At 40.5% G+C, this 12,859-nt stretch overlaps 2 protein-coding genes across 4 annotated transcripts in view; one reads left to right on the forward strand and one right to left on the reverse strand.

Moving 5' to 3' along the window:
• Window positions 1-4,803, forward strand: part of GRM3 (glutamate metabotropic receptor 3) — a 96,841-nt gene extending 92,038 nt beyond the window's left edge. For both annotated transcript variants that reach the window (XM_047695768.1, XM_047695769.1), the window contains one exon: window positions 4,233-4,803. In XM_047695768.1, coding sequence (XP_047551724.1) covers window positions 4,233-4,306 — 74 coding nt within the window. In that variant the 3' untranslated portion in view covers window positions 4,307-4,803. The remainder of the gene's footprint in view (window positions 1-4,232) is intronic.
• Window positions 4,804-8,635: 3,832 nt separating this feature from the next.
• ELAPOR2 (endosome-lysosome associated apoptosis and autophagy regulator family member 2) overlaps window positions 8,636-12,859 on the reverse strand; it is a 174,970-nt gene continuing 170,746 nt past the window's right edge. For both annotated transcript variants that reach the window (XM_047695726.1, XM_047695727.1), the window contains exon 22: window positions 8,636-12,526. In XM_047695726.1, the coding sequence (XP_047551682.1) occupies window positions 12,467-12,526 (60 nt within the window). In that variant the 3' untranslated portion in view covers window positions 8,636-12,466. The remainder of the gene's footprint in view (window positions 12,527-12,859) is intronic.

Below are 12,859 nucleotides of genomic sequence, written 5' to 3' on the forward strand. Positions count from 1 at the left end.
GCCACTTGGCTGCATTGATTTCCAATGCCTCCCCAAAGTGTGTGAAGTGAAATCTGCCTTCTGATGGGTGTGAATCGCCCTTTTGTGATCAATGGTGGAACTTACTGGGTCCTTTTCCACAATCTTCTGTTTTCATTTTGCATCACACCACTTTAGCCTGGAAGGACTAACAACTGCTGCTCACCCCCCACCCTCCCCCCCAACCCCTGACAAAGCCCAAAATAAGCCACCATACCTCTTGTTTCTGACAGAAAGTAGGATTATAGAAATTTGCTTAACTGCACTTAGGAAAATGGGCTAAACTTACACCATTAAAAACCTCATGAGAATTTCATTAGAATAATAGCAAAAGCTCATCACAAACACACACATGGAAATGATAGTACTTTGCTCTCCCCCAGATTTCACTACCTTGGGGAATAACAGATGGGCTAAGACAAGAGGCGTATGTAAAATATTTATGAAAGGCAAAGTAATTGAGATAGTAAACTCATAAAACAGTAATTTCCTCTACTATATTCAGCAGCATGGACAAAAATGAGGATATTTTTTACATAATAAAATAAAAGGCGCTGGCAGAAGCTGCAGATGAAACACTAAAAGAGAAGCAGAAAAACACGAGTTACCATTCCCTTCAATACACTGAAAAGTGGTTAGGGAAGAAGTGACTACAGAAAGAGTCTGGGTGGGGGTGGGTTTCACTGTCGTTATTCCCGGTAAGACAACCTTGAGTTCATGCGATGTGTATTATCAAGGCCTGCCATTGCTGTGAGTTTTATCTTCTTTGCAAAGAATTTGGACGCTCTAACATAGGGCATTCCCTTCAATGTCCCTGTGATACAGGCAGGTGAGTTGAAGTTCTTCTGCAGATTCCCATAATGGTATCAATGTGGGGGCAGGGGGGAGGTGCAGGGGAACCTGATGTGAAACTATAACTTGGGATTTTCCACATAACCACCTCTGTAGCCCCTGTCCTTCCTACCCACCTAGTCAAGATACACTGAATTTTTTAGACATTTAGAATGCAGTGAGCAAGAAAAATCGTAAGCTCGAACTTAAGAACAGCATGACACTGAGCTCCAGAATAGTGTGGGAATATCACAGTAGGTTTCCAAAGTGCCGACAGGAAGGTTATTAGACTGATCCAAGATGAACACAGACAGGCATGAGCGTATCAGTCCCTGGTTCTCCTACACGTACCCCACCCCCCATGACCTAGGATTCCTCGTCAAGCTCAGAAAATAAAAAATGGGCACAGAAATAATAAAACTTGATCCTGGAAAAGATGAAGAGTTTAGTCAGAATGTCCAAGGCATTATGCTTGCCACATGGATGTACACAGGATGTACACAGCCTGAGCCAGCTCTCCCTGCAGGGGTAGGGGGTGGTCAATGTCACAGTGTGGTTGGAGCAGCAAAAAGGCCTACCTGTCCCAAAAGAAGGCTGCCCATGTGCCTCCTATCTCCTGGTCATTTCTTCAGGTAGAAAAATTATTTCCTTCTCGAAACTTCTGTTATTTGAAATACAGCCATTTATATGGTCATTCAGAGAATATTTAGAGAGGATCTATTCCATGACCAGCAATTGGGATGAAATAATGAAAAAGACAGAGCCTAGCATATTTTCCAGTCAAGAGTATTCATAGACTTAAAACACTAACAACAACAACAACAATAACAACAACAAAAATAGGCCAGGAAAAAAAATCTGCTTTGAAATTAGGTAATGTGGCAGAGAATAACTGGTCAGCTCTTTAAATTACGTGGCCTGATGATAGCCTTTTTCAGGAGGCATTATTTCAGATGCAGATGACAAGAAGAAGCCAAACACATGATGGGGAGAGGGAAAAACATTCTTGGCAGAGGCGGTGGCTACTGCCAAGGCCTGCCATCGCTGGGATTTTCCATGCTAGAGGACAAACACAAAAAAAGTGAGGGAAGAAATCACAGAATGAAACAAATACAGAGAGATAGAGGCACGATCTGACACACCCAGGGATGTGTCATATGGAGGAAGGAGAGCACAAAGGGGATCATCAGAGGAGCCCAGGGCAATGACTGACATTTCAAAATCTCACTGCCATATGGGGAATGTGTGGCAGGGCAGCAAGTGTGAAAACAGAGACGCCAGCGGCACAACTGTCCCAGGAGCCACATGATGGTGGCTTAGCCCAAGGTAGTGGAGGCACAGAAAGATGGACGGATGTGGGGAGTGAGTTGACTGGGCACATGACTGGTTTGATGTGGGAGGAAGGACCAGAAAGGAAGGAAGTATAACTGTTAGACTTCTGGCTCATGTCACTGGCTGGAGAGTGAGACCATTCACTGAAGAAAGGAAGACTAAAATGGGGACAAGTTCGGGGATCAAGAGTTACCCTTTGGTCACCTGACTGTGAAAACGCAGGGAGAGCCACCTACGGAGGAGTCTGGCAGGCCTCCCACGTTTCCACCCAATGATGGTTGGACATCACCTCCCCTTGTTCTTTCTCTTGCCTTCCCTAGCTTTCATGAAGCGAGGGTTACATAAGTAGGAAGAAATTTCACAAGGAGTAAAGGAAAACCCTCACATTTGAAATTATCATCATCATCCTTTTCCCTCTAGTATTTGTCTAGCACCCACTGTGTTCTTCACTACAGAAAGGGAGCTTGTGACATGTTTTCTCCCAAAGTTGTACATTTTTAGTGGGATCATATTGTAAAGAAAATTGAACCTGATCCTACAAATGATCGAAGGAATAATATCTCCAAGAGTTAGCGTGTCACTGGACTCTGCTTAACCTCAGACAATCCCAGAGACTTGTCTTTATGGCTTTTCTTACACACCTAGCAGAGTAATCAATGCAAAATTGAGGAGTTGTAGGCTCCCTGGTGGGGAGCCTGTTGAAAGACGTCAGTGTCCAAGATTGGTGATTGAGCATATGATCTCAACATTTATAATTAGTTTCTCCTTTGTGTTTAAAGAAAATCATATGGAAAAATGTCATTTTATGGGGCAAGAATATTTCCACTATCAGGCATGAATACTTCAGCAGGAAATGAGCTTATATGATTATTAACCAAGCGATGTACTTAAAGAATGGGATAGCTGACATCAGTTTGACCTGGGCTTTGGTCAGGTAGCCAAGAGGATCAGTTCCTTCTCAGCAAAGCCTATCATCATGGACAGGCCAAGGGATGCAACATGAACAGCTCTGAAAGGAAATGTAAGGTCATCTCTGATTCTCTTGGCTACATAGTTGCACAGCCCAGGAAGAATGGGGCTCCTTGCCTTTGTTGTTGTTGTTATTCTAATTCAGTAAAAAGACAAAGCTGTATGTAGATTTCTCATAAAAACAAAACCTTTAAAGTAACATAAGATATGCCTTGCATTGAGGAAAACTAAATGCCATATACCGAATGAATATACACACCCGTATTATACTCATACCCTGACACTGTCATCACTATTGTCATTAACAAGAGCCTCATGCCTTAGGAATGTCACCACTTCTGAAAATTGTTAAGAATCTGAGTTCTCAGCACCCCAGCCCTTGCTGGAGTGTTCACAGAGGTTATCCACTTGAGCAATGAAAATGCATCAAACCATTCTGTAAGGCAGTGGAGTTCACAGATGACTCGTGAGACTACCCAGAGAGAGCAAATATAATTGAGGTCCTAAAACTGTAACTAATTGGGGCACCTGGGTAGCTCGGTGGGTTAAGCCTCTGCCTTTAGCTCAGGTCATGATCTCAGGGTCCTGGGATCGAGTCCCACATCGGGCTCTCTGCTCAGCAGGGAGCCTGCTTCTCCCTCTGCCTGCCTCTTTGCTTACTTGTGATCTCTCTCTACCAAATAAATAAAATCTAAAAAAAAAAAAAAAAGCCATAATTAAGTTATCAATCTTTAAGAAATTTGCAGTGAACTCTCAGTTTTGCACATTCTATCTTAACCAATGTATAGCTTACCAGAGCTAATTTTAAATCCATAAGCGACTCCTTTCAACAATGATGATGCTTATGAACTCTCCAAGAGGGATGACATTAGCAGAGGTATGCGCCAGGTACAAATGAATTTTGAGCACAACACATTTAGAAGGTTGGCCTACTACAGCATTAAATCACTTATCTTTTTCCAAAGTTAAATTAAAAATGGGTTTTTGAACTTAATTTTAACAAGGGTCTGGGATCATCCGTTCCATCACCTACGTGGCTCACTCGACTAACACCAAATTTTCTGACCTGTTTTGTTTTCCAGCTTCTGCCAGCACCTATGTCCCCACGGTGTGCAATGGGCGAGAAGTTCTCGACTCCACCACCTCATCTCTGTGATTGTGAATTCCAGTTCAGTTCTCGTGTTTTTAGACTGTTAGACAAAAGTGCTCGCGTGCAGCTCCGGAATATGGAAACAGAGCAAAAGAACCCTAGTACCTTTTTTTAGAAACAGTACGATAAATTATTTTTGAGGACTGTACAGTATATAGTGATGTGCTAGAACTTTTTAGGCTGATTTTAGCGCCCCTATTATTAATGATTCCCCGGGACACGGAAATAACCATTGTTTACAGAGCTGAGCATTGGTGACAGGGTCTGACAGGGTCCGTCTAAACAAAAATATGGTGGCAATATTAGGTAACTTTTTTTCCTATGAAGTTTTTTGTAGGTCCTTGTTGTAACTAATTTAGGATGAGTTTCTATGTTGTATATTAAAGTTACATTATGTGTAACAGGTTGTTTTTCTCAGCACAAGATAAAAAGCATCTGTATTAATGTAAAAATACTGAGAATAAAACCTTCAAGGTTTTCCAGCATGGTGGATAATGGCTTATTCTTTTTTAGTCACTTTAAGAAACTGGAATAATATGTTGACTTTAGATTATTTCTACATTTAATGTCAGCTGTAATTTTCTATTGTGCTTCTCTTTACACCTACGTGTGCTCTGAACACAAGCTGTAACCCTTCTAGACAGTTCTGAGCAAATCTGGACTTTGGAGATCACAAAGGTCAGAATTTCACTGATGACACCACAGCTCTCCGGCAATGTCAGTGGCCAAATGACAAAACATACGGGGTTCTTTAAGCCACATCCGTACCACAGCCCAGAATTTGCCCAAATCAGCCTCTGATATAGTCAGGAGAGGGTTCTTGCATTCTGAATGCAGGCACTGTGGCCTGCCAGGAAAGGCGGGATAGCTCTCATTTTCAAAAGCATAAAGATGGGAAACTATCCTAATACAACTATTCTAAACTAACCAGGAAGTTACTAGGAAGGAGGCTGGGAGAGCATCTTGTCAACCCATTGGAAAAACACCCTCACCAATGAGAGCTAAATGGGGCAATAAAATGCAGGATATGTTATCATCCAGGGCGTTTCCGAAGTCCCCATTCATGTTTAGTGACATGCTTGTCACTAAACTTGGATATTTTACAAAGCTCAATGCAGGAATGAACAGGGAAAGTGTGGATAAAGTAAAACTGGCTCATTTTGTACCCACACTTTCCTACTTCCCCTTGTAAATCCTTCAGTCACAAATAGTTTATCAATGTCGGAAAATTCACTAAGAACTCATCTTCCTGCCAGGTCCTGCACCATGTACCATGACTAGAGAACATATTCATGTCCTGTGGCTGATTTAACAACCTACCACAAATGGGATCACTTAAAGTAACAGAAAAGTTATTCTCTTACAGTTCTGGAGACCAGAAGTCCAAAATCAGAGTGTTGGCAGCACTGTCCCCTACCGAAGTTCTAGGGGAGAATCCATCCCATGCCTCTTGTAGCTTCTGGGGTTGTCAGGTTCCTTGGCTTGTGGCCCCATCACTTCGGTCTGTGGCTCCATCTTCACATCACCTCCTGTGTGTCTAGCTTCCCCTCTGTGTGCTTCTGATAACAATAGTTGTCACTGCATTTGGGGCCCACCTGGATAGTCCAGGATAATCTCATCATAAGAGCTTTAAATTGTTCATATCTGCAAAGGTCTTTTTTTCCAAATAAAAAAAACATTCCCAGGTTCCAGGGGTTAGGATGTAGATCTATCCTTTGCAGGGTGGGGGGGTTACTCTTCAGCCCATGGCAGAGAGAAGATGTCATGTAGTTCCTGCCTTTAAGGACCATAAAGACAGGAAATGATGCTAATGGAAGAAGTGTGACTGAGGAAAACAGTGAGAGGAAGGAGGAGGAGATCAAGGATAGAAAGGGCACACGGGGGGCACCTGGGTGGCTCAGTGAGTTAAAGCCTCTGCCTTCGGCTCAGGTCATGATCTCAGGGTCCTGGGATCGAGCCCCGAATGGGGCTCTCTGCTCAGCAGGGAGCCTGCTTCCCTTCCTCTCCCTCTGCCTGTCTCTCTGCCTACTTGTGATCTCTGTCTTTCAAATTAAAAAAAAAAAAAAAAAAAGGGCACACAGGCTCAATAATCAGGGCCTGGTTCATTAGGACGTACCAATGTTATTTTTAAAAAATTTAGAAATTGTGAGCAATGGCACACAGCCAACAGGAGTGGGCTTGGAGGACATAAAATGAGGAGTCAGATGTTTGAAATTCTCTCCTTCCTTCTGAATGCATTTGGATCAGCAATGGAACCAATCCATCCAGAAGTCACCAGATGCTCAAAGACAGCAGTGCAAATCAGTCTCTGAAATTCATATTCAAGGAAGAACCTGTACTGGGCGGGAGTGGGTGGGGAGGACTGGATAGTAGATTCAAGGCAGTAAATGGCAGAAGAGCATCCTGCTGTGGGGAACAGTGGTGGGAGTGCCAGATATGTGCAACCCAAATGAGCATCTGTTCAAGGTAAAGACTGAGGCCAGGCTGATGGGAGGGAGAATAAACATAATCCATTGATGGGATGTGACAGCTGGAGGAAGGCCGTGTCAGATGGGTGGTTCAGAGACACAGCTGATGCCTAAAACAATCAAACTGATCATGGATCTTCTTAAACAAGGCAATGAGGACATGGGTGAATCTTGAGAACACTAGACTGGGGAGGAGGGTTTTGACCTACGGGCCACTGTACCTTTCACACTCCGCCTGCACACTGGACACAGAGTAACTGACAGTTCTCGTCATTTTCTCCTTCTTTGCCCTAAGCCTTGTTTCCTATTGGAAAGAGCCTGACTTAACATGTGATCCCTAGAAATAATTTTTTGGAAAAACATTCAGAGTATGTATGAAAAAACAGCAACTGTAAAACAATTTTTACATAAGCTATTTCGAACAAATAGGTTTTGATTTTTTTTTTTTTTTTTTAACTCTGGTAAGAACATTTCATCCTTCCAGAATATAAAACTGGTTGAGCGGATCCATCTTTGCAAACTGTTCCTGAGTTTCAGGAGGTCAAGCAGGACGATCTGCCCTACTTATTAACATATCAGAACCTAATGCTATGGGTGACAACCGTTGGCATTCAGAGTGTTTACAGTCCCTGAAGCGCTCTGGGTCCTCTCCAGTTTAAATACTACTAGATCCTCTTGCCCACTCAGATTCATCATGGTAATATAAAAAAGTCCCGTTTTCAAGTTGTGGGGCAAGCTGGTTGGCAGACCACACAAGGGACAGATTAAGAAAGAAGCTGAGAAAGAAGGTGATTCAGACAGTGCACTTTTACAACCTTCACCTCCACTTTCCCTGGGCTAGCCCCTGCTTTCCTCACTTAGCCATCACGATAGTTTCAGGTCCCAGAGCTCTTCGCTATAAGCCTGGAGAAGCCAAGAAAAGTGAGGTGCCAGGAACATGGAACGGCAGTGTGGGTTCTAACCGCCATAGCTCTAATAATAAAGGTCCAAACCTGTGAAGAAGGCCATGATCGCCCCTGCCTTGTGACACAAAGTTGAGGTTTATAGAACTCCCACTGGTTTAACTCTTTTACTTCACGCAAACAATGTAATCTGAAAGCAGCCATCTGAGATAAAGGAAGAATTGCTCCGCTCCACACCGAATCTACGAATCTACCGATACCCACAAGCTATTTTGGACAGAGCTCTTCTTCTAAGACTCATTAATAAGATGAAAATTCCAACAGATTAAAAGCTGAACTGGGACATTTTATTCAAGGAAATTAGAGGTCCATTTCTCAAGCCACCATCATTAAAGGAATCCCGTCTTTTTTAGCTCAGTAGGTCTTAAAATAGGATTTGGTAAACGTGTGTGGATGGAGCTGTGTGCTTGCCTGGATGCAGGCAAATGGATCAGGTGAGCCTCTCTGGTCAAGATTCAAGCTGGGATTCAAGATTTTATGCTGAAACTACTTGTATACATCAACAGCCCCTACTTGGGGATAGTACGGTTACTTTAAATGGATCTTTATGTAAGACTGAGTAGTATCTCCAAATCCAGTTATCTTAGCAATAACTATTACACAAATCCCAATAAGAAAAGGTGTGTAAATCAATCTTGCTGGTTGAATTTGAACCTACTCACATACTCTAGCTTTATCATTTGCTAGTCAGTATCTAGAACTGAGTCCCAAAACTACAAGAGAAACGCAGAAGAGTATCTGGCTTTGCCTTTGTGTAGGTGATTACATCATCAAGGGAACATGATGGGTTATTTCCTTCCTGCACATCTCTAGAGACTTGAGAAACTTTTTGAGGTGCTAAGCACCTAACAGGCCAAATCAGATTCTCCTGCATCGTTTTGTTTGTGGGTGGCAGTGATTAAAACTAACGGTCAGCAAACCACAGCTCGCAGGCCAAATCCTAGTCCAGCACCATCTTCAGAAGGCCTGTGAACCAAGAATGCTTCCACATTTTGCAATAGTTGAGGAAAGAATCAAAGAAGAATATGTCATGACAAGAGAAATTTAAATGACACTCAAATTTCCATGTATATAAATAAAATTTTATTGGCATGCAGCCACGCCCATTGGTTTACATTATTGTCTGTGGCTGCTTTCATACTACAGACTTGCAACAGAGACCACATGCCCTGCAAGGCTGAAAATATTTACTATCTGGTCCTTTACAGCAAAAGTTTGCTGGTCTCTCTGATCTAGACAACTACAATAGTAGTATCAATTGCAATGGTAATATCAATATCCACTACGATAGTGTTATCAATTTTCAAATATTTGTCCCCATCTTCAAGCTTTACTTCCTTCATTTATAATCCTAAAAGGAACTCATCTGAAAATGTTAAGCTAAAAGAAATAAAATCCAGCAAGAGTGTCATTTCTAGCCAGTCAATGTGAGGGTGAAATCCATTTAACATTCAATGAATGCATCAGATGTTGGGTTGTTTTTTTGTTTTGTTTTTTTTGTTTTTTTGCTGTTTTTTTTTATTTGGGGGTTCTTTTTTTGTTGTTGTTTTAAAGTTTGCTCACCATGGGACATCTTTAGGGCAACCTGAATTTAGGACTTCATCCTGTAAATCTGAGCTAACATCCATCGTTATGGTAAGAGATGTGAGGATATTTTCTCTCAAGAGGAAGACCTACTCTACATATCTTCTATTTAAAAAAGATAAATGTGAGCATACACTGACTTTAAACTTGCCAGTGAAGTCATCTTCCCACTCCAACTTCCAGGAAATTTACTTTCATGAGGAAGAGAGAAATGATCTGCACATAAACCTTTCATTAGGAATCACCAAGAGCCACATGAAGTAGTTCTACTAATAGATGTCAAAAGACAGTTGACCCAATCTGTCTTGAAGAATCAGTCAATCATGACCCATCACCTGGGAACCTAGAGACTCCAGTTCATAAATGACTGGAGCCAAGCAATTCCTCCACATCACCCTTTAAACCACCTTTTCTCCTTGGGAAGAAAATAATCACAAAACTCTACACAAAAATACTATGAACATTTTTAATCCTGGAAAGGACTTGATTTACTAGTAACCAAAAAGGGGAAAAGTCAACAGGAATAAAATTCAGTCTTTTAAATCAAGTGGACACATATCAAATTGCTCAACATTGTTAAATGGCATGATGTAATTTATCCATAGAAGACATTGTCTCATCCAGGGGAGAAGCGATTTAAATATGTTTTGACAGAGTGCTAGGAGATATTATAGGCGACAGTGGGCTTAATGTAGTATTTAAGGCTTCAAAACCTATGCCTTTTAGAAAAATAATCTAGAACTTCTCCTACTATTTATGAGGGGAAAAAAAACAAAAAATGTCTATTAAAAGTCACAGAAACATGATTAATTTGTTTATCTTCAACATTCCACTAAGCTCCACAAAGGCAAGACATAAAATTATAGTGAATTTTATAGCCAAGATTGGTCTGAATATTCTCCTCATGATATTATTTCTTTCATACTCCCTCAGTGCTTGGAATAAAATGACAGATCACTGGGATCCAAAGGGGGAAAGGCAGCTCCTTTCCAAAGATGGGACTGAGATGACAAAATCTATTTTATATATCTAAAATTAGAAATAAAATAAATTCTTCAATACAAACTACATTTTCAGAGAGTTCATTAAAATTTAAGGCATTTTTTGACATGTCAGAGATTTTAGTCTGGTGACAGGAGAAGAAAGAAGCTACCTAGGAGCAAATCCCAATTATCTCTATGGCTTGGTACATACACATGGAACACAGCTGAAGATGAAGAGAGGTGACAAGTGACTATGTGGAACCTCCTAGCTCTGTCCAGCCTGGACACCTTTGCCAGGGCTCCTCTGAAAAGAAGCATCTCCCATGTAATGTCATTCTTCTGTTTAAATTTTGATCAAGATGGGAAAGGTTCATCAGCACAGTTACCAGGATAAATGTGAGCAATGCCAAAATATTTTCTTATTAAAAAGCAAGATTTAAGAAACTGAATGTGAAAAAGGTTGATGCTAAGTGACGTCCATCCTGAATTTCACGACAAACAACAAAATCATGGCAACCTCACCTATACTGATGAATCCCACAGCAAAGATGTACACAAAAACGAACATTCATCCAATGATAACAGGATGGTTCAGGGTTTCACCCACCAGTCGAGTAACTGCAATTATTTATTTTTCTCCCACTTTCCACCAAAATAAAGACATCACCTGCCGAATCAAAAGTTACAAGTCATACTTCCTTGAAAGGCTTGGGGCAAATCTTACACAAACCCTGCCCCTATGGCCTGCCTCTCAGGCAATCACCAGTCTTTTTTAAAAAATTCTAGATTAAGATCTACAAAGATTACTGTTTATTGAAAACAAACCAGAGCACCTTAGATCATCAGTGGTCAGTAAACTCCCCTCTTTCCCAGTTCTAAAACAATAAGAGGTTTACACACAATTAGTCAGAGCCAACTTCATTCAAACTTCTTTCAACAGATAATATTCAAGTCGTGCTAATTCTTGTAACCCATCCATCAGAGGAAGTATCACAATTACCTGGATCAATTTTGAGTAAGAACAACACGTATTTCCTAATTACTTATGGTACAACCACATTCTTATTATGAATACAATTAAATGCAGTTTCCCAAAATTGAGTTCCTTCCTTATTTACTCAAAAAGAAAAACTTCTATGGAAGTCATGATCCTCAATGTCTTAGCAGAAAAATAACCATGTAACCTTGAATCTTGATATAGGGCCAGTGTCCCACTGCCATTTTCTGTGAACCATGAAATTATCCCAATACCTTTGCACAGTTATGTGTATTTATACACAAGCCATCCCACTTTCTTCTTCATGGTTTTGCATGTCATCTGATAAACAAGACTTCTCACTCATTTGAAATTATACTTCCAGCATTACATAAATGGTCTTAAACCATTTGATTTCCATAATACCATCAGCTTATTTGTTTTAATGGAAAGTCTGGCTTCTCTTTGCCTTTTTTTTTTTTTATATTCCTTCAAGTCTTTCAGTCAAGCCCTTCTTACCAGTTCTAACAAGGATGAAATTCCAAAGGCAAATATAAGTTTAGATAACCCAAACACATGTTTACATGTTTATTCTTCCTGAAAGGTCACTGCTTACTTAGGCTTCTGAAATCAAGAAAGACCCTATGGAAAAATGAAAAATTTATTGTCTTTCTTTGTTCACCATTTTTTAATAGAAAAGATGTTTTTAGGTCAGGAAAATAAATAATGGGAAAAAAACTATACCTTAAAATTTTTCAAATCTTCCCCCAAACTATAAACAAAGAAAAGACATAAACAGAATCACAATGCATATGCTCATATCTGCCCTCCAAAGCACACTTTTTATGTAGAAGTTATAAAGAATAAAAGTTACCCATTAATTATATGGCATGCATCAGCAGTGCGCTGGTGGGCTTAACCTCGGTTTTCAGTTATGTCTATTTACAGATTAATCTCTTCCTGAGTTGAGTTTCATCTTCCGTTGAGACCCAAGCCATTTGCTTTTGTATTTTTGGCAAAATACTTGACCATGTGATAAGGCAATCAAACGTTTCAACCTCCTTCCCTTTTCAGCGGCATGGCCCTCTGTGAGATCACCAACGTGCTGGATACGAAGACAGGATCTAAGCTACAGTCCTGTAGAACTAGAGATCAGGTTTCTGTGTTCTTTAGTCTGAAGGCTACATATATTTTCATATATTTGGAGATCTTGAGGATTTCAGCTGAACAGATTCAAAATGGTCTTCTTTTTCCTATGAAGAAAAAAACATTGAAGCAAAATCAACTCATTCAAATTTCACTAAGATTTTAGGATCTTATGGGTCCAGAAGGAAAGTTCTGGCAATCATTTCAATCTACATACCTGCCAGCTGTGATTAGGATTTTACATTTAAAGGACAGTGGCAGATATAAAACAGATAGCATCCCTACCCTGAAAGATGCTTTTGATGGCCAAGAAATAAGACAGACCATCCAAAAATAGAGGCAAACACATGATCGCAATAGATAACCAAAAAATACAGCTTCACAAAAAAATATTTTAGCGAAGAAACCACTGAGACCAGACCCTTCCTAAGGGGATATCT

This window comes from Lutra lutra, chromosome 11 (genome assembly GCF_902655055.1).
Source record: "Lutra lutra chromosome 11, mLutLut1.2, whole genome shotgun sequence".
NCBI classification, from domain to species: domain Eukaryota; kingdom Metazoa; phylum Chordata; class Mammalia; order Carnivora; family Mustelidae; genus Lutra; species Lutra lutra.